The sequence below is a fragment of the Macaca mulatta genome, chromosome 11, assembly GCF_049350105.2.
Source record: "Macaca mulatta isolate MMU2019108-1 chromosome 11, T2T-MMU8v2.0, whole genome shotgun sequence".
Taxonomy (NCBI): domain Eukaryota; kingdom Metazoa; phylum Chordata; class Mammalia; order Primates; family Cercopithecidae; genus Macaca; species Macaca mulatta.
Window position 1 is genome coordinate 27,236,897 of NC_133416.1, and position 22,487 is coordinate 27,259,383.

At 42.8% G+C, this 22,487-nt stretch overlaps 1 protein-coding gene and 1 pseudogene across 3 annotated transcripts in view; both read right to left on the reverse strand.

Moving 5' to 3' along the window:
- The window catches only part of BCAT1 (branched chain amino acid transaminase 1), a 136,908-nt gene that overhangs the window by 82,199 nt on the left and 32,222 nt on the right, over positions 1-22,487 (reverse strand). The window contains exons 1-3 of one of the 3 annotated variants that reach the window (XM_001101021.5): positions 9,709-9,977; positions 8,573-8,659; positions 191-391 (exon numbers count right to left, since the gene is read on the reverse strand). In XM_001101021.5, coding sequence (XP_001101021.4) covers positions 191-391; positions 8,573-8,659; positions 9,709-9,927 — 507 coding nt within the window. In that variant the 5' untranslated portion in view covers positions 9,928-9,977. Of the gene's footprint in view, positions 1-190; positions 392-8,572; positions 8,660-8,736; positions 9,400-9,708; positions 9,978-22,487 lie in introns of those variants that run through there. The other 2 variants (XM_015151295.3, XM_015151294.3) reach the window with 2 other exon arrangements.
- LOC144332810 (dolichyl-diphosphooligosaccharide--protein glycosyltransferase subunit DAD1 pseudogene) lies at positions 21,651-22,371 on the reverse strand (annotated as a pseudogene).

Genomic DNA, 22,487 nt, shown 5'->3' on the forward strand with positions numbered 1-22,487 from the left:
TGAAAAATTAGCTGCTAAGATTTATCTTCAATCCAACTGTCTACTGGAAAATTTTTAAAGACATGTTCGGCTTCCTCTGGTAAATATGATAAAGCCCTACACTGCACAAGAGCTATCTTAGCAGGAGAAGCTATTTAGTACCCACAGTGAAGTGCAAGCATGTCACTCCCTTTAATTCCCATGTACTTACTTCCACTGCATAGTGCAAAGCCGATGAGCCAGGGTGCAATGACAGATTCTGAAGAGGCTTGATATGAGGTTTCTCCCATCCAAACTCTGAGGACCACTCCACCACCAGCATGTGATCCGTGAACACAGTTCCAAAAACCAGATTATTGGGGTCTGGTTTTTCCTTTAAAATGGTAGCTGGTGTGACTATTAGGTCTTTAGCCTGGGGAAGAAAAATCATCACTATTTAAAGAAAAGTTAGCATTCGCTGGCTAGATGATACAGAGGGCAAAAAGGGAAATCAATTGACTTTTAAATGTTGGCAATTAACACAGAAATTTAACACTCTGAGCTGAACAAATCATGCCTGCATTCAGAATTCGGCCAGTTATCCATAATCTCTGCAATGTACACTGCCTAATAGCATATCAGAACCAAATTTCAGGGATACATAGAAGAGGGACAAAATAGCAGATTGGGTAAAATGATGCGAAAAAAGAACACAAGGCCGGGCGTGGTGGCTCACGCCTGTAATCCCAGCACTTTGGAAGGCCGAGGCGGGCGGATCACAAGGTCAGGAGATCGAGACCATGGTGAAACCCCGTCTCTACTAAAAATAGAAAAAAATGAGCCGGGCGCAGTGGCGGGCGCCTGTAGTCCCAGCTACTCGGGAGGCTGAGGCCGGAGAATGGCGTGAACCCGGGAGGCGGAGCTTGCAGTGAGCCGAGATTGCGCCACTGCACTCCAGCCTGGGCGACAGAGCGAGACTCCGTCTCAAAAAAAAAAAAAAAAAAAAGAAAAAGAAAAAAGAACACAACCCTTTTTCACTCCTTTTTCACTCTCATCATAGGACTCATGTTGAGTATTTGGAAAAGAGGAAAGAGATGCTTTCCCTAATAAAAAATGGCAACACTCACAATGATTTGTTAAACTAAAATGAGTGTCATTAGTACTGAACCGCTACTTAGCAATGGTTACACTCCAACTGCCCCAAAGAATTGTTGGCATAAGCCTTCAAAATCCTCCGGGTGCACTGGAGAAGAAATGAGCCGAGCGAGGCAAATGTTTTCCTCTTTGAAAACAGGAAAGTTGAGAATGAACACTAAGATATAAATCCTCTGTTCTGTGTGGAGGAAACAGTGAACAAAGGAACTCTTATTTAAACAAAGATAAATCAGAGTAATAGGAAACAACTCCCCACAAACAGCATCTCACCAGCTCCCCACACAGCCAGTTTGCCCACTGCAAATGGCCAAACATTAAGTATACAAATTGCATGCGATACCACCACTACACTTTATAGCAGCTGTGGAATGCTGACAAAAACACAGGAGACCAGCACTTTGCAAAGCTGAGGCACGCGGAACACAAGCTCAGGAGATTGAGACCATTCTGGCTAACACGGTGAAACCCCATCTCTACTAAAAGTACAAGAAATTAGCCAGGCGTGGTGGTATGCACCTGTAGTCCCAGCTACGCTGGAGGCTGAGGCTGGAAAATCGCTTGAACCCGGGAAGCGGAGGTTGCAGTGAGTCAAGATCGTGCCACTGCATTCCAGCCTGGGTGACAGAGCAAGACTCCTTCAAAAAAAAAAAAAAAAAAAAGAAAGAAAGAAAGAAAGAAAGAAAAGAAAAGAAAAAAAAAAAAAGAAACACAAGGGAAGGAACTTTTTGATCTGTTAAAAAAAAAAAAAACAGGGGCAAGTTCAACCTGTAACAAGTTGTGATGGGATGTCAAACTCCATCTCTTTGAATATACAAAAATAGGCATTTCCCTCCCAAATTAAATACAGACCTTCACTTTACATCATCAGCTCTTATCATTATTTTAAAAATGATCTAATTCTGCTTAATTCACTGCCTTGCAGCTACCTGAGTCATTTGTTATGTTATGAATGACAGTAAATTATATTTTTAGAATAGTATTCAGGCTGAAAACATATTCTAAAACAACCAGAAAGCTCATATTACAATAACGCAAAAGGCATTAAGGACAGAATATTACTGTACTGTTCAAGCTAGTCTACTAATGCTACTTTGTCATATGCCAATAAAATGTCAAGTTTCAATAAAAAATTGACTTTGTTCTACCATTATTATTATCATTTAGTATTTTTTTTAGAGACAGGGACTCACTGTGTTGCCCATGCTGGTCTTGAACTCCTGTGCTCAAGCAATCTGCCTGCCTTGAACTCCTAAAGTGCTAAGATTACAGGCGTGAGCCACTGTGTCCAGCCTGTTTTACCACTATTTAATTCAAGTAAAAATGTTAAGACTCTTTACTGAGTGTAATAAGTTTACTTAAAGAAATATATTCCAGCTAAATTATTTTTATCTTTGAATCCCTTTTCTCTCCCGTTATCCTCTGGACGAGGTAAGGTGTCAGGCAAACTTTACTTGCAGATCAAATGCAACCAGCTGGCCTGTTTGGGAATTAAAATGTTATTAGAACGTAGTCACACCATTCTTGTATCTTCAATGGCGGCACAGCCAACTAGTTGTAACAGAAACCTGATGGCCCTCGAGCCTAAAATATTTAACATCTAGCCATTTAAGAAAGTTTAGCAGGCCAGGCGCAGTGGCTCACCCTGTAAATCCAACACTTTGGGAGGCCGAGGACGGTGGATCACCAAAGGTCAGGAGCTCGAGATCAGCCTGGCAAACACAGCGAAACCCTGTCTCTACTAAACATACAAAAATTAGCTGGGCGTGTGGTGGGCGCCTGTAATCCCAGCTACTTGGGAGACTGAGGCAGGAGAATTGCTTGAACCTGGCAGGCGGAGGCTGCAGTCAGCAGAGACGCGCCAATGCACTCCAGCCTGGCCAATAAGAGTGAAACTCCATCTCAAAAAAAAAAAAAAAAGAAAAGAAAAGAAAAGGAAAGAAAGAAAGTTTAGCGACCCCTATTCTGGACTATTCAGACCAGAAGTCTGGCTAGAGTATTCACAGTTGAATCCCAACTAACACAGTGCCTACCATACAGAATAGCAAAGGGTTTCTTAAATACTGAAGATGTCTGCCTGCTTTCAGATACACTCACAGAAGATGTTCAGGATTTAAAGACAGTGAAATTCTAACACAAATTTCTTATTACATGAATAGTTTCACAGTACTCTTGGGCAATAAACACCTGAGTTGCCTTAGTTAGCTTTTATCTGTGAATGGGGAGGACCCTGAGCTAAGAAACATTTGGAGCCATATCAGTACAGTAAGACAAACTTAATGCAAATTTTCTTCTACTAAGACTACTTAGTAAAAGGGGAGGGGTAGTAAAACACAAAACAAAAACAGAAAGATGAGAGTGGGTGACAAGAACGATTATGGTCCAGCATACATGATTTTCAGTTTTCTGAGACCTCTCCTTAAAATACCCACAGGACCGACAATAATCCACTATTCCAGAGAGATCAAATTACTGGCAAAGCAGTGATAAAATAAGATCATTTTTAACCTCAAATAAGTGTTCTTATAATTAGAACTTCATAATATCAGTTAAATTTCCGACAATTAAAGATAAAATTATTACATTACTAGGTATGAGTTCTATTTCAGTAAACTGCTACATTCTTTCATAAGACACATTATTTCTTAATGATATGAATAGCAACCTCTAACTTTCTGATTTGTACCTAAGCACTGCCCTATATCCAGTTTTGTTTTGTTTTTTTCTTTTAGACGGAGTCTCACTCTGTCACCCAGGCTGGAGGGCAGTGATGTGATCTGGGCTCACTGCAACCTCCGCCTCCCAGGTTCAAGTGATTGTCCTGCTTCAGCCTCCCAAGTAGCTGGGACTACAGGCATATGCCACCACACTCCGCTAATTTTTGTATTTTGGGTAGAGACAGGGTTTCACCATGTTGGCCAGGCTGGTCTCAAACTCCTGACCTCAGGCGATCCACCCATCTTGGCTTCCAAAAGTGCTGGGATTACAGGTGTGAGCTACCGTGCCCAGTCTATATCCAGTTTTTCAAAGTAATATACGATTAGGTGGCTTCAAAATCTCATCATGAACTTCCCTCTATTTGAAAAAAAAAATTCTGCAACTCTGGAAACTAAAAATAACAACTTCTAACCTGAGCTCAAAGAGAAATTACCTAGGAATACTAAATTACTAGGTGATAGGGTTGAATAAAGGTCAAACGTAAGCAAGCAATATTAGCTGAAGATGTGTGACTCGTTTGGGGCAGATATGAAATGTAGTTTTAAGGGAACGATTCCTTTCCTAAAGGAAACAAATTTTATAAACAATTTTTATCCGTGTTCTTTAAAAACTATTTTCTTTTTCTAGATTTCCTTTCCAAAGATAAATAAAAATATTTTGTCAAATGATACTTTCTTCTGCATAATTAATCTGTCTCTTTCCCACGCTCCACATTCCCTGATGACATCGAAGTCAGGATGTTTCACATCATATGTTTGTGGAAGAATCTGGAATGCCACAATAACTGATTGTGAAATGGCAAGAAATAAGGACAAAAACAGGGCATATAAAAAACAACTTCCTAATTCAAAGTTTGCAGTTGGGTAATCATTTGTTCTGAAATAGGGAGGCTCAGGGTAGGGAAGTGTAAATTTGTTGAAAGCACCTGAGAACTGTTTCAGCCAGGGTTCAGTCAACACTGTTTTTTTTTTTTGCTCCGTTGCCCAGGCTGGAGTACAGTGGTGCAATCTCAGCTCACTGCAACCTCCACCTCCCTGGTTCAAGCAATTCTCTTGCCTCTGCCTCCCAAGTAGCTGGAATTACAGGCATGTGTCACCACACCTGGCAAATTTTTATAGTTTTAGTAGAGACGGGGTTTCACCATGTTGGCCAGGCTGGTCTCAAACTCCTGACCTCAAATGATCCACCCGCCTCAGCCTCCCAAAATGCTGGGATTACAGGGGTGAGTCACCACGCCCGGCCTGTCAACACCTTTTGCTCACCATCGTATAGCACATTTGCTCTTCTCTTCATTGGCCACACTTTTCAAAAATCAAGTCTGCATTACAACTGTATCGGACATTTCATAACTTTATTCTAGGTTCCTATGTATTATTCTTACTCCATTTGGAAAGCCTTAGGCACCATGCTCATCTTTTAGAGATATTCTTTTAAAATCTAATAAAGATGATCATGAAGAGAACTACCGATTTGCAGTGTTGCATTCTGTGGAGATACGTGAAGCTGGAGGAACTGGAAAAAAAAGATGGCTGACCTCTTTCAAAGGAGGAGGATCCTAGAGTCCACAGAAAGATTCGCCAGGATGTGTAACAACGTATCTCATTGCTAGGCCCTGCTGCAAACCTGCATCCTCATTGTAATATAACTGCATCATAATTGGGGAGGGGAGAAGCAATATGAAAGCTACCCAAGAGAGAACCAAAAGGCAATATGAAATGTTATAAATGATGTAGATTAACAAAAAGGTAGAAAAATCTGTCAAAAGCAACCACAATTAGAATGGCTATTATTAGAAAGACAAAAAATAGCAGATGCTGATGAGGACGCAGAGAAAAGAGAACTCTTATACACTGTTGGTAAGAATGTAAATCAGTATATCTACTATGGAAAATGGTATGAAGTTTTCCAAAAAAAAAAAAAAAACTAAAAGTGGAATGACCATATGAACCAACAATCCTACTACCGGATATTCTCCAAAGGAAAGGAAATCAATATACCAAAGGGATATCTGCACTCCCATGTTTATTACAGCACTATTCACAATAGTCAAGATGTGGAATCGACTTAAGTGTCCGTCAACAAACAAATAAAATGTGGTGCATATACACAATGGAATATTATCCAGCCATTTAAAAAAGAGTAAAATTGTGTCATTTGTAGCAATGTGGATGGAACTGGAAGTCATTATGGTAAGTAAAATAAGCCAAACACAGAAAGAAAAAAAAAAAAAACAGAAAAACAAATATTGCATGTTCTCGCTCATATGTGAGAAGTAAAAACAGTTGATCTCATGGAGGTAGAGAGTATTAATAGAATGATAGATATCAGAAGATGGCATGGGGTGGGGAGGGTGTAGGTGGAGGGAGAGAGGTTGGTTAGTGAGTACAAACGTGCAGTTAGATACAAACAATAAATTCTACTGTTCACAGCAGAGTAGGGTGATTATAGTTAACGACAATGTGGGCTCTCTCTCTATATATGTATATATATGTGTATGTGTGTGTGTGTGTGTGTGTATATATATATATATTTTTTTTTTTTTTTTTTGAGACAGAGTCTTGTTCTGTCACCCAGGTTGGAGTGCAGTGGCGTGATCTTGGTTCACTGCAACCTCTGCCTCCCAGACTCAAGCGATTCTCCTGCCTCAGCCTCCTGAGTAGCTGGATGACAGATGTGCACCACCACACCTGGCTAATTTTGCATTTTTAGTACAGACGGGGTTTTGCCATGTTAGGCTGTTCTCAAACTCCTGACATCAAGTGATCCACCCGCCTTGGCCTCCCAAAGTGCTGGGATTACAGAGGTGTGCCACAGTGCCTGGCCTTACATATGTTTAAATAGCTGGAAGAGAGAACTTGAAATGTTCCCAACACATAGGAATGCTAAATACTCAAGGTGATGAACACCACAAACACCCTAACTTGATCATTACACAGTCTACGCATATAACAAAATATCTATCACATGCAGCCCATAAATATGTACACACATTATGTATCAATCAAAAAAAAGAGAAAAGTATATCAAAAACCAAGATGGTCTACAAAATCTACCATTTTTCTTCCCTAAATTATCACTATCATTTTTACACATGCCTTATTACATATGTGCTGTGAATACATCCACCATAACTCATGTTTTGATGTGTAAATACATGAGTGTCAACGGGCAATTCCCCTAACTAAAACCTAATATACAGAAATCTAAATTAACAATAAAAACATTATTTATGGCCAGGCCTGGTGGGTTATGCCTGTAACCCAGCATTTTGGGAGGCCGAGGTGGGAAGACTGCATAAGCCCAGGAGTTGGAGACCAGTCTGGGCAACACAGGGAGATCTCATCTCTACAAAAAAATGACAAAATTAGTTGGCCCTGGTGGCATGCAAGCCTATAGTCTCAGGTACTTGAGAGGCTAAGAGGATCACTTGAGTCTGAGAGATCAAGGCCGAAAGTGATCCCTAATTGATGGTGCCACTGCACTCCAGTCTGGGCAACAGAACAAGACTCTGTCTCAAAAAAAAAGAAAAAGAAAGAAAATGAGTATTTATATTTGAGTTGATATTTTTCTTTGCAAAGAATTCTTCAGGCTGGGCTTGGTGGCTCATGCCTGTAATCCCAGCACTTTGGGAGGTTGAGGCAGGTGGATTGCATGAGGCCAGGAGTTCGAGACCAGCCTGGCTAACATGGTAAAATCCCATCTCTACTAAAAATACAAAATTAGCCCGGTGTGATGGCACATGCCTGTAATCTCAGCTACTCAGGAGGCTGAGGCAGGAGAATCACTTGAACCTGGGAGGCAGAGATTACAGTGAGCTGAGATCGCGCCACTGCACTCCAGCCTGGGTGACAGAGTGAGACCCTGTCTCAAAAAAACAGAAAAGAAATTGCAATATTCTAATTTTACTTTTTAAAATATCCTTGCTAAGATGACAGCAAGAGGAGAAAGAAAGAAAAATAAAATAAAAATTCCTTGCAAATAGAGACCTAATCTTGAATTCACTTTTGGATGTCCAATGCATGGCACAGTCTCTAGCACGCTGTGAGAGAGCTGAATGTGTGAGAAATTGATGAGTCAAGTTTCCTTCCCTCTCTGAACCGCCAGGATGTGAGATCATTAGGACACTCTGTGCTATGGATGACAACTGACAGTGACTCAAACAGGCAGAAGAGCAGCACTAGGCAGAAAAAGAAGTTAAAACCTCCACGAGGAGGGAGGATAGGAGATAATGACTCATAGAAAAAATAATATTATATCTTACATTTGGTTTTGTACAATTTTCAACGTGCTTTATTTGTTTCTCACTATTTGAAGTGTGAGCTATATAAACCCCACAATTCAGATAGAAAAGAAGAAAATGCAACACTTTCACTGTAGAGTGTTATGTGCTGCTGAAAGAGAAAAATCACAGTTTAACTTTTTCTACAAGTAGAGTGAAGGGTTGTACTTAGTATGGAATCAGATAAACATCTAGGTTAATATTTACGAATTGACTATTTTTCAAGAAAAATGTATGACTCAAAATAAAATCAGCAATCAGCTATTAGATAATTTTTGTTGTGACGAATGTACTGTCATTCTCTAAATGGCTTTTTTTCCTCTAAGAGAGGAATTTTAAATGTCTGGCAACACAACCTAGGAACTGGGTAACCCACACAGTGAAAATTTCCCCAAATCTCAACAAGAAATGGATTTATTCAGTTGAATGTTGCTCTAGACACTTAGCCCCTAGCAAGCAACTTACCCTAAAACTCCCCACCACCTCTTTTGATCCTCCTTCTCCGGTACCTTCTCTGATGCTTGCTTCTGCGGAGCATCCGTTACTGCAATCCTGAAAGAAGAATTAAACCACCATTAAGTAAATGCAGGTCGGTGAACGGGGCCCGGGGTAACCTACATGACACTCACCATGATACCGTGCGCTTCTCTCCAGGACCCAGGCAAACACAAAAAGCAGGCTCAACCAACCAAGCACCCAGGCCCGAACCTCCAACAAGCGCGTCTTGGGAGTGCTGCCCTGCACTTCCCACCCTGCCGGGGTCGCGGCGGTTTTTGTCCTCCTCCGCCGGCTCAGGGAAGACTGGTTACATTCCAGGTCAGCCCTACAGAGCCAGGGTTCGCCGGCAAAGAACAAAAAAACAATTGTCTCCCTTATATCCGAGCAAATAGTCTAGACTGGGGTGTTAAGCCATTTATAGAAAAATCTCCAGGGCGCGCTCAGCCTCGTGGTCTTGTCAGTCACAGACGCACAATAGCAAGCCTGCAAAGGGGAAGGGGACTGGCGTGAACCATTTTCCCCACCAGCAGGGTCCTCCGATGCTGCAGCACCCACCCCACACCTCAAACCTCATGGTATTAGGGGGCAATTTAAAAGATAAAGACACAGGGAAGCGGGACTAATTGGGAAAACCTGCAAACATTTGTTTTAATGCCCAATCTGCTAAATAACTACGGGGGTGGGGGTGGGGAAGAAAGAGATCCAAGGAGGCAGAAGGCTGCGGTCAAAATATTTTGGGGTGGCAAAGGCACGTAGGATGTGGCAGCCCAGAGATTCAGCTCCCGCCTCCTCCCTCAGAGCGAGTCCATGGCTACCCTCACGTCTCCCGTGGCGGTCCTCGCCGCACTCCGGAGGGGGTCACCCATGAGAGTGTTAGACCTGGACAGCGGGAACCTCGCCGAGGCGGAGATTGCAGGCTGGGACTCCAGATTTCGGGAAGGGATGGGGGGAAGAGGAGACGCCTCGCTGCAGGCGGAATGGAGGGCGAGGCGAAGGAGGATGGTGCAGGAAGCGGCGACAAGGCGCCCGGCCAGGCCCGCGAGCTACCGAGACCCAGGTTCCAATCCTCCCCCCCCTTCCTCAAACGCCCGGGTTCGAGGTACCTGGCGGGCAAGGGCCGCAGCGGAGCGAAGCGGGCTGGCCATGGGGAGGCTGCGGGGACGCGGGGCTGCAGAGAGCGGCGGTGGCACGGAGCGCGCGGCTGGACGCGAAAGCGGGCGGTGTGGCCAAGCCCCGGCGCACGGACCGTAGGGCGCTGGGTACCACGACCCGGGGCCGCGCGCCAGGGCCAGGCGCAGGGTACGACGCAACCCCTCCAGCATCCCTTGGGGAGGAGCCTCCAACCGTCTGGTCCCAGTCTGTCTGCAGTCGCGAAAACCCAAGCGGTTGTCCCTATCACCGGGGTCGCTTGCGGTCGCCCGAGACTGCGCGCCGCGAACGAGCGCTTTTCCAAGCGCAGGTACTTCGCGGGCATCCTTGTTTATTAAACAACCTCTAGGTGAACGGCCGGGAAGCGCCCCTCGGTCAAGGTTAAGGAAACCTCGGAGAAACTACATTAGGGCAGGCAGCTTTTCCATCGACTCCAAATCCAACTGACAAAAAGCAGTTTCTGCCCTGGAGAGTTTGCGGGCGGGGATTGACATTTGTGCGTCTGCTCTTGTCTGCCACCGACCCCTATGTGCAAACTGAAGGGGGAGAACGTGAATCCAGTTTTTAGATTTCCCTGCGCCACCTACCCAAACTGAATTTGTAATTCGGGGTGTTACGGGGCTACCAGGCTCGCATTCTCTAAGGGCCGTTTCTGCCCATATATCTCAATGCCTTTCATCGTTTTCAGGCAAAGCAGACCATCAAGAGCTCCAATCATACTGTTTTCACAGTTTTCCGACGGAGACTCGTGATCTCAATATAAAGAGGACTGGAAAAGTGATGTTAGAAGTACTACTCGGTTTAGAAAGGGAAAGGGGGATTGGAATAGCTCTTGTCTTATATGCAGTGTTCTCCTGGGGCAACGTCAGCCTGAATTATGAGCCTTCCTGGTTTTTAAATTAATAGGAAGGGGTAACCGGGGCTGACTTGATCTTGGAAAGAGGGGGAGGGCAGTTATTCTGGGTGAAAGCGGTTAAATCCGGTCTGGTTTTTGAAATGGTTGCATACAGCACCACTGATAATATACTGTAGCTCTAATCTTATCAACTCAGAAAACCTACACTTCTCTCCTTTATACAAGGCACAAAAAGGCCTCGTACGCTGGGGTGGGGTCCCAAGCTCCGAAGACCAGAGTCCAGGCAGGTCACTTGCCACCATAGAGTGGTGAGTGTCCCTGGAAGTCCAGGGTCGCTTATAAAATACGTTTTGTCGTTGTTGTTTTGAGACTGAGTCTCACTCTGTCGCCCAGGCTGGAGTGCAGTGGCCCGATCTCGGCTTACTGCAACTGTCTGCCTCCCTGCTTCAAGCAATTCTCCCACCTAAGCCTCCCGAGTAGCTGGGACTACGGGCACGCGTCACCAGGCCGGGCTAATTTTTGTATTTTTTGTAGAGACCGGGTTTTGCTATGTTGCCCAGGCTGGTCTCGAACTCCTGGACTCAAGCCACCCACCCATCTCAGCCTCCCAAAGTGCTAGGATTACAGGCGTGAGCCACTGCGCCCTGCCTCCATCTGTATTAACTGCTTCTATTTCCTTCCTCCTATGAAGGCTGTCCAATTATTCCACCTAAATAAGGTCTCTAATAGCCTTCATTTTGTTCCTGCCAATGGTTTTGCTTCTTGAGCATTTTCATGGCTGCACCTATGTGCTGATGACTCCCAAATATATTTTTTCAGTCCACCTGTCTCCTGAGCAGTAGGTACTTGCTACTCAAAAATCTGTCTAAACTATAAACGGTGTATCTCTCCAGCATGTTGGAAGCACTGGGCTAGTTGCTGGGGGAGGATTGAGAGCATACCATCATCCTGTTATCATGCATTGCCCCCAGCCAGAGAGAAAAATGTTGTGTGTTAGAAAGTGCTAAGGAATCCCACAGACAGATGTAAAATTATAACGAATGCTGCCTGTGCTCTAACAGCCTCTAATAATGGGTTGTACTGACTCAGAAAGGCCTGGAAAGGCTTTCAGCAAGTGATCCTTGAGCAGAAATCTGAAAGATTAAAGAAATTTACTAAAGGAAGAAGGGATGAAGAGCACCTGGTATGAAAGTGAGTTCCAGGACAAAAGAACTTCTCCGAGGAGGGCTGGAACAAAGGACCAAAAGAGAGCCTGGGGCTGCCTTAGGCAGAAGAGGATGGAGCTTGGGCTAGTGAGTAGCCAAAGGGCCAGTCAAGTAGTGCCTTGGGGAGAGCTAAAGAATAATTTTAAAAAGCAAAAGTAAGGTAAAAGCCTGTCATACAGTTATAAAATAAACTAAATTATAGAGTTTATTTAAATCATTTAATGAAGTTACCAGGCAGATATAAAAACTGGTTCAAAGAACAGGCATGTTTATAGATCAGAAATGCTGAAATGAATATGCAAATGAACTTGGCTTCTTCCACAGTAGGGGAAAGAAGTTAACTGAACCCTGACCTTCAGAATTTACTTGCATGGCTACATGCAATAATTATTTTGCATTTCTATCAGTTATCTGTAAAATAACTCAAAACAATGAAACGATGTAAGACCCAATGAAAGGGCCCATGGAATCAGAATCAGATAACCTTAAAGGTTTGCTCTAAACAATTCAGTTTTCCACTGAAGTACAAATTTTTCCCTACAGTAAGTGTTATGCCCAGACCGTTTATTCCCTGAAGAAGACCACCAGAGTCCAGAGTCAAAGCTAAGCAGCAAGGATCTTTATTACAGGTTCGAACCTGGAACTCTCCCTCGCTCGTGAAACGAGATGGGCAGGAGAGCTCCCCCACTGAGCTCCGAGCAGTGTTATATAGTCTAAGAAAAGTGGGCATAGAGTTATTATACAAATCAGATATATGATTGGCTAGTGTTTGAACAAGGCGATTTGGCTAACTATGATTGGTTCCCGCCATTTCTGATACTTTGGTTCAAACTTTGAGGCGGGAGAGCAGGTTTATGGCAGCAAGAGTTTATCTTACTTAAACACGTCTTGTGACCTTGCCTCAGAACTTACAAAATCTCTGGTATGTGCAAAACAAAATCTCTGGTACGTGCAGAAAACCAGGTACTCACAGAACTTACGAAATCTCTAGTATGTGCAAAGATTAGAGAGCAGAACAAGGGTGTAGCGGGTGGGGGGCGGGTACACATCTATCTTTGTGTCCTTTCATAAGGTAATATAATTTCTTCATTCAAGAAGTGCTATTAGTCAGCAACAGCTGGAATAAACCAGACATAGTAGTCACTGTACTTACTAGTTACCTTAAGAAGCTGTAGCTTTAGCAGTTTTCAATGTAGCTTAACCTAGGGGCAAGAGAAACCATTGAAAGGTTAAGGATTAGGTGGAGTATGCGGGAGTGGTGACAGAATTGAAGGTATTGGCTGCAGTTTGGAGATTGGTCTGGGTGGTGAGGAATGGATTTGGAAGAAGCTATTACAGAACCCATATACGAGATGATCCTTTTAGTAAGTTGGACTTGGCTGGTGGTTGGTAATAGAAGTGGAGAGAAACAGCCAGATTTCAGCAAGAATGGAGATAAGGTGGCAGCCTGGGCAACGTGGTAAAACCCTGTCTCTGATGAAAGTACAAAAATTAGCCGGGCGCGGTGGTGTGTGCCTGTAGTCCCAGCTACTCATGGGATTAAGGTGAGAGTATTACCTGAACTTGGTGAGGTTGACGCTGCAGTGGGCCAGGATCACACCACTGCACTCGCCTGGGTGACACAGTGAGACCGCATCTAGAAAAGAAAGAAAAGAACAGAAAGGAGAAGAGAAAAGAAAGAAAAAAGAAAGAAAGGGAGAAAAAAAATGGATGATATAAGGTGGGACAAGGACAGAAGTACTAAGGAGGCCTCCTTGGATCTGACTTGCTCATCTATTTGGTGATATTCACTAAGACAAAAGGAATGTTGAAAGAGAACGTGGTTCGAGAGGATAAGGAGAAGTCTGGTTTGGGTCCCATGAGTTCTTAAGTGTCTCCAAGACTGACTATGAGGGATCCGCCTATCTGAAGCTCAGGGAAGAGGTCTAGATTTGGAGGTATTATTGAATCATTGGCATAGAGGTGGTAACTGAAGCTATGGGTGCGAATGAGAATCTCTGTATGTCAGTTTTCTCCTCTGTAAAATGAGACAATAGCAACACTTCATGTTTGTCAACTGGGATAGATGAGCATTAGTATATGAAACCTATGTATATTACTTAGAACCATGCCTGATATCAGCCATGGATAGGTAAAAGAATGGGCATGGCTCTGTTTCCATTAAACTGTATTTGAAAAACAGGGTACAGAGCAAATGTGCTCTGTAGGCTGTAAGTTGCTTACTCCTGCTCTGTGTAGTTGCTCTAGTAGAAGCATAGGGGTGTCCCTCAAATGCGTCCAAGTGATGATCACCAATGTCTATCCATTCTTGCTCCAAATACCCTGACAGTTGCCATTTCTCCAACCACATTATCCCCATCCTAGTACCAAACAGCTTCCACGTAGCTCCTCTGACTCCAGCCTTGCTTCTCTTTAAGCCATTCTTAGCATGACAACCTGTGAAAATGTCTCAAAATGCAAATCTGAAGACATCTCCTCTTGGTCGAAAAACCTTCAAGGCTTCACATCACCCATTTGACAAGATAATTGGCAAGCTCCCCACCCATCCCAGATTCTGCCTTCTGCCTCTGACTCCCCAGCTCACCTTTTGCTATGCTCGTTCTCTCTCTCCCCCACCAAACATTTAATTTGTTTCAGTCCTTTCGGACATCAGGCCTTCTCACAGATGCCCAAATACCTGTAACATTCCCCTGCCTTTCCCAGGCATTGTCATCCTTCCTTGCTCAGTTCCTGTGCCATGTCCTTAGCAGGAATATCTCTGAACCCTGTCTAGGCTACAGTGCCTCCCTCTGCCGTTTATTTACATACAATGCTTGCCATTTCAAAATAATGGTAACATTTTATTCTAATCATTTGATTAATGCTCTTCTAATTTTATGATGGGAAATTCATGTCTGTCAGGCCTCTGAGCCCAAGCTGAGCCATCATATCCCCTGTGACCTGTGCATATACATCCAGATGACCTGAAGCAACTGAAGATCCACAAAAGAAGTGAAAATAGCCAGTTCCTGCCTTAACTGATGACATTCCACCATTGTGATTTGTTCCTGCCCCACCCTAACTGATCAACTGACTTTGTGACAATACACCCTCCCCGCCCTCGCAATAATGTACTTTGTGATACTCCCCTACCTTGTGAATGTACTTTGTACGATACACCCTCCTCACCCTTGAGACGGTACTTGTAATATCCTCCCCCGCCCTTAAGAAGGTACTTTGTAATATTCTTCCCAGCCTTGAGAATGTACTTTGTAAGATCCACCCCCTGCCCACAACAAATTGCTCCTAACTCCACCGCCTATCCCAAACCTGTAAGAACTAATTATAATCCCACCACACTTTGCCGACTCTCTTTTTGGACTTAGCCCGCCTGCACCCAGGTGATTAAAAGCTGGAGCAAGATCCTGTCTACTACAAATACAAAAATTAGCTGGTGTGGTGGCAAAACACCTATAATCCCAGCTCTCCAGGAGGCTGAGGCAGGAGAATCACTTGAACCTGGGAGGCGGAGGTTGCAGTGAGCCGAGATTGTGCCACTGCACTCCAGCCTGGGTGACACAGCAAGACTCTGTCTCAAAAATAAATTAATTAATTAATTATTGTTTTAAGGCCACAAAGTTTGGGGTGGTTGGTTATATAGCAATGTTAACCAAAGCAGCATGCAAACCTAACACGCTTATTTCACTATTTATTTAAAAACCTAGTAATAATAAGTCATGCCCAAAAATAGGGATAAAAAGGTGAGATAAACATGAAATAAGTAGTACTTTAAAATATCTTTCTAACTATGGTTATTTTATTGTACCAGCCCTAGCTAATGTCTCAGTATACACAAGGGCCTAGTAATCAGTAATGACAGTGACACAAATCCTTATTTTAAAGTCTTCTTAATGATCAAAATTGTGTCATCCACTGTTTGTCAGTTCTGATGAAACCATTTTTTTTTTTTTTAATCTCATGATATGGTTAATGGAGAACTTATAATAAGAACCGGGGCCAGACACAGTGGCACATGCCTGTAATCCCAGCACTTTGGGAGGCCAAGACGGCCGATTACCTGAGGTTAGGAATTTGAGACCAGCCTGGTCAACATGGTAAAACCTTGTCTTTACTAAAAATACAAAAATTAGCTGGGCGTGGTGGCCCATGCCTGTAAACCCAGCTACTCAGGAGGCTGAGGCATGAGAATTGCGTGAACCTCGGAGGCAGAGGTTGCAGTGAGCCGAGATCACACTACTGCACTCCAGCCTGGTGACAGAGTGAGACAGTCTTTAAAAAAAAAAAGAAACTGAAAAAATATTAGTTATCCTGAAAAACATGACACATTTCCTTGTTTTACATTACTAATATTTTCATTATTATTATTAATATTTCATTATTCTGGCTTTATCCCTTTAAATTTGTATTTATGCTTGTTTTGACGGTTTTTTGCAGAAATCTCTTAAAGCCAATGTCCCTTTTGCAAAGATTATCGATTAACACTAGATGACGCAATCTGTAACTCTCACACAAACCGCCACAAATGACAACCCTCTGGAAGAGAACGAATGCGCAGGGCTGCGTTCACGTAGGCGACCGTGTGGGAGCGGGAGCTAGGCCCTCCTCTCCCCTCAGGACCCCGCTTGAAATTTGTGACAGTGTGGCAGGGTGACACGCAGAATGAGCACATGCCAATCTATGTGAGTTAAATACAAATACAATTCAATTTTTCCCACGTTACAGGAAAAACAAACGTAAGTTCTTCTGACATTCCAGTGGAGTCTGTTGCATATCTCAATATATACACACCACGATGAAACCCACTCTGCCAGCAGACAAAGTGCAAATTCCTGAGCTTAGTCTGTGGGCTCCTGCACTTTCTGAATCACCTGACTCCCCCTTCCCTCCCCACCCCTCCTCCTCATTTGCCCTTCCCAGTTTTCTTCTGCACAGGGAGGAAACCCTAAGCGTGGCAAGCCTCTAGGTCGTCTCCAAGTACCTTAAAAAGGAGTGACAGATGGACAGAGAGACAAACACCTGAATATTCTGGATAAAAAGATTAAGAATTTCATTTCCTGTCTGGAAAACAATTAAGCTTATAATTTTGCATTTTGCAGTAACAGAATCGCTTAACTTCTGAGAGGAGAAATGAATCCTAATTAAATGAGGCTAGTTTTTTAAAATCCAGATATTATATACTGGATTGCTCTGGAGAACATTTTGTTTTACACCAGTACCTACGTAGCTTTTAAGAGTTCAGGTTAATCTATGCTGAGGAAATTAATAGCAAAAAGAACAGGCCACAATCAAGACAGAAAGGATTTAAGTTTTATTCCTGATTATTAAGTGCATTATTTATAGTAGAATCCACAACATACGCCCATGAAAATAAACCAATTCTAGTAAATACATGGTAAATATAAAAAATGAGAAGAGGACCTGGAGCGGTGGCTCACGCCTGTAATCCCAGCACTTTGGGAGGCCGAGGCAGGCAGATCACAAGGTCAGGAGATCAAGACCATCCTGGCCTTTCCTTTTACAACAAGAACCGGATGCAAACCCATGAGCTGGGGATGACTCACTCTATTCCCCAACAGACAATGCCCAGGACAAAACCCAGAGCCCCCTTAGTATGGAGAGTCATGTAGAGCCCTGTAGAAATATGACTGGATAAAAAACGTATGGTCTAATGCTAATAGACTGGGCAGGGAAATCCAGCCCAGCCTGTCTGTCTGGACCCTCCTCGCCTCTCTGAGCATGCATTTCTTCCTTCTGGTGCTGGACCCTCTCTGGAATGGGGGTCTTATAACCTACAGTCAGACAAGGTGAGTCAGATAATTTCTTTATGGCCTTACACAGACAGGCAGGGGGTGGGGGAAGTTAGAGTACTATTTTTAGGTTTTATGGTTGGTTTTGGGGAAAAGGGGTTGGGTTTCTATGGCCCACCTTGGGGAAGAGGGATTGTAGTCTCGATGGCCAGCCTCAAGGGAGAATGAAGGGCCAGAGACAGGAGAGCAGGAGCCCAACATTCCCCAGTTGAGAAACTGGGTTGGTAGATTATCTTTTTTTTTTTTTCTTTTTTTTTTGAGATGGGGTCTCACTGTGTTGCCCAGGCTAGAGCACAGTGTCATAATCTCAGCTCACTGCAAGCTCTGCCTCCCAGGCTCAGGCAATCCTCCCACATCCACCTCCCGAGGAGCTAGGACCACAGGCACACGCTACTGTGCCCGGCTAATTTGTTGTATTTTTGGTAGAGACAGGGTTTCACCATGTTGCTCTGGCTGGTCTCGAACTCCTGAGCTCAAGCAATTTGCCCACCTCAGCCTCCCAAAGTGCTGAGATTACAGGTGTGAGCTACCGTGCCTAGCGGGTGTATTATTTAATAAGCCACTGAACTAGTCTTGCAATCGTGAGAATAGGCCAGTCCAATTAAACGGTTAACAGTTATCTCTCATTTCAGGCAGTGGTGTCGCAGATGGGCTCCCACCAAAGTCAGGCCTCTCCATGAATCAAGCAATCAGATATTTAAGAAAAGGCATTTCTATGAAAACAAAAGAAAAACAAAGATTAACATCTGAAGTTGTCGATAAACTAGTTTTCCTAGAGTCTCTGAAGTAGCTTCAGATTGCACTGGCAATCTGACAGATATTTCTGGATTATAGTTTGAATCAGGTGTTCAAGTAAACTTTCTGAGTAATCCATACATCAGCTGATATGAACGCTGCTCATATATTAAGTTGCTGTCATTATTTCTTCCAAAGTTTATATCAAGTTGTCTAGCTAAAGCCTGTAGGGCTTGGTGATTCCAAGTCAGAAAAATAATAGAAAAATTGGGAAACATTAGTTTGGAGACTCGTAACCAGGAAGGAATTCAGGATTCAGTCCAAATTGTGGGCAAATAATAAAAACTCAAAAAAACAATGGTCAGGACTAGAATCTAATAACAAGTATGGTGTAATTTTCTTCTGAAATATAATTTCATCTTCTACAGTCATCCCAATTTTTACCACAAAGATAATAATAATAAGACTAACTTATTTGCAAAGTCAGTTTAGTCTCTGACATGATTATCTGCTAAAGTGCAGTAAGAATGGTGATTTACCATAAAGGCTCTCTCTTTTTTTTTTTTTTGCTTTGATTTTTTTATTTATTACACAAACTGAGTTTTCAACAAAGGCAGATTAGCAGGACTATAGTTGTGAAAACAAATCTGAATGTAGACATTCGTTAAACTTAAACTAAAAATCATTGTAGGATAAAATGTCCAGCAACTGAAAACTTTTCTGTGATATATACAGAAATGATATCGATGTAAATATTTTCACATAAACAAAAGCAAAGATCAAGAAAAAAATTCAATATCTTGGTGGGCAACAGAAATACACAGATTAAAAAGGTTATTTTTATTTTACTTCAGTGCTTCTATTGAGCACAACTGTCAGAGCAATAGGAATTACATAAATCTTTACATTTCTTCAGGGAATTACATACAATAAAGACACCTCTCTAGAAGAAAATATAATATTAGCATCATTAGACTCCTGAAAGTCATGACTTTCAATTAAATTACTCTTTTTGCTCTAACTGCGAAGCTACATGATTTATCAGAATTTTGCCAGTTGAAAGAAAATGAAGCTAATACTGGCAAGATCCGGCAAAACACAGGTGGCAGCAAATTAGGCACAATGAGGTGTGGATTTTCCTCTCAAAGTGGATTACCCACACCTAGGAGATAATGACTTGCAGCGCAAAACAAACATTGTGGGATAAAACAGATGATATTTAAATATATTTTCTGCAGGGATGGCTCTTAAGTTGGCTTTGTTGGAACTTTTTCATAAGGAATCTCAGATTAAGACTTTTGAAACCTCTCAAGGGCCAGGCTCACGCCTGTAATCCCAGCATTTTGGGAGGCGGAGGCGGGTGGATCACCTGAGGTCACGAATTCAAGACCAGCCTGGTCAACATGGTGAACCCTCATCTCTACCAAAAATACAAAAAATTAGCTGGGTGCAGCGATATGTGCCTGTAATCCCAGCTACTCGGGAGGCTGAAGCAGGAGAATCGCTTGAATCCAGGAAGCAGAGGTTTCAGTGAGCCAAGATGACACCACCACACTCCAGACTGGGTGACAGAATGAGATTCCGGGTCAAAAAAACAAACTCTTGAGGCAATGAAACCAAGGCAAGGATTCACCATCAGACTGTGCCTATAAAACCTGTATGAATTGGTGAATTTCTCTCCTTTCAATGTCTCCAGAATATCTTGAGGTTCCTGACATTCTTTACTTATTGCAAAGTTAGAAACCCTATAAAGGAATTGTGTGGGCAAGGTACCAGGCCTGTCTTTTTCCAAGTCAATATACTGGCTTTAAAAAGTCAACATCAATCCCTCGAAGCAGTCTGGTTACATTCAAAAAATGATATTGCTGTGAAAGCCTTGGTAAAATAACCACTGTTTCCAATGTGTCCAGTTACAAAAGAAAATAGGCTCTTTTTGTTTGTTTGCTTTTCGTTTTTTTGTTTGTTTGTTTTGAGACGGAGTCTCACTCTGTCGACTAGGCTGGAGTGCAGTGGTGCGATCTCCGCTCACTACAACCTCTTCCGCCCAAGATTCAAGCGATTCTCCTTCCTCAGCCTCCCAAGTAGCCGGGATTACAGGTGCCTGCCACCGTGCCTGGCTAATTTTTATATTTTTAGTAGAGACGGGGTTTCACCATCTTGGCTAGGCTAGTCTCAAACTCCTGACCTTGTGATCCACTGGCCTAGGCCTCCCAAGGTGCTGGGATTACAGGCGTGAGCCACCGTGGCCGGCCGAAAATAGGTTCCTTATTGAACTTATGCAAATAACTATATTGCCAGAAAATAAGAACACTAATGAATAGTTTCCAAATTCTGAAGAATTCAGGTAGAAAGGTAAATGTTTCCATTTTGCCCACAGAAGTATACTTTACCCCAATGCCGTAAGTTATAAATATAGCTCAAAAGAAAAAAAAAATGTCCTTGAGTCTGGAAAACAAAACATAAAAAAATCAGTAATGTTTCAAACAAAAAGCCCTTTAAAAAAATAATTTCAGTCCTTCATCCACTTAGTCCCATGTAATTCTCATTCTCCTTGATGTTGGGTTAGCAATCTGCATAAATGCATCAGTTTTTCATTAGAGCTTTGGACTTTTTCTGTTTGTTTGTTTGTTTTGAGACAACGTCTCACTCCGTTGCCCAGGCTGGAGTACAGTGGCACCATCTCGGCTCACTGCAAGCTCCATCTCCCAGGTTCACGCCATTCTCTGGCCTAAGCCTCCCGAGTAGCTGGGACTACAGGGGTCCACCACCACACCCGGCTAATTTTTGTATTTTTAGAAGAGACGGGGTTTCACCGTGTTAGCCAGGATGGTCTCGATCTCCTGACCTCGTGATCCACCCATCTTGGCCTCCCAAAGTGCTGGGATTACAGGTGTGAACCACCTCGCCCTGATGAGCTTTGGATGTTTTTACCTAGTCCAAAGGTGTGATCTCTAAAGTTATCAGAAACCTGTGTTTAAGACTACTTGTCAAGGTTCTTTTCATGAATTTCCTTGAAGACACAGCACTCTAGGATTTGCAAAAGGCTTTTAGAAAAAAAAAACAAAACATCAGAATAAAGCAATTTACTGTATATACCATGACATATCAGCCCTTTATTTTTATTTTCATTTTTTATTTTTGGAGTAATGTGGAACTTTTTAATTTGGAAGGCAAAAGGTTACACTTAATTGAAGGCAGAGGTCAGGTTAATAAATGTTCGTTACAAAGTTGTTCTGACACAGAGAGGGAACTTCTCTGGGCTCTCCACTTGCGTACCAAATCAGAGTTGGTAGTAAGTACAAATCTGAAGAAAATCCATGTGTCAAACAAGCTGCTATCGCAAGAACTCTTATGCAGGAAAATCAAAGTGAACTTTGTTCCAGTCTCTTACTCTTCAGTTAAGTAAATGGGAATGATTCAGCCCACCAAGTTCATGACGATAAGGTGCAAGATGGTGCTAGCAAAGAGAAAGAAGCAAAGTCTCACTCCAAGGAGATGCCTTCGAAGTCCACTTTGTTCTGTGGGTTCACCTGTATTCTCAGGCAAACTGCTACGATGAAACTCCCCACACAAGATGTGAAACCCAAGAGGAAAGAGTTGAAGGGGAAGGTCCCCATGAGAAGACACTAAGTGAATTGCAGCGCCCTAGTCAACAGTATATACAGCAGGTATATATCCAGCAACTTCAGACACTGCAGAGTAGAGCTCAAGTACTCTTCTAAGAACCATCAAGTGACTGACACTACCGGCACTGACATGAATGGATGCAAGGTACACCGGCCAGCGCTCCCTAGGCTCGTAGAGGACCCAGCAACTACACCGAATGTCCACATCAGATTTTTAGGGATCTCATACAATGTTGGAACACATATTAACAACATATCCACACAAATATAACTCAAAGAAAGTGTAACACCATTTCTTAATTAACAACGCTTCCTGTATGATTTTAACATACCAAATAAGCCTCATGTCTCTCTTGGACTTCCAGGGGTCCTATTTATTATTAACAACATATGTTAATGTATTATAAGATTATGTTCAAGTTAGGGGCAAAAATACTTAATTTTAGAATTTGAAATTTGATTTTAGGAAGTATATCAAATATCAAAAGTTTAAAACCCTTGCTA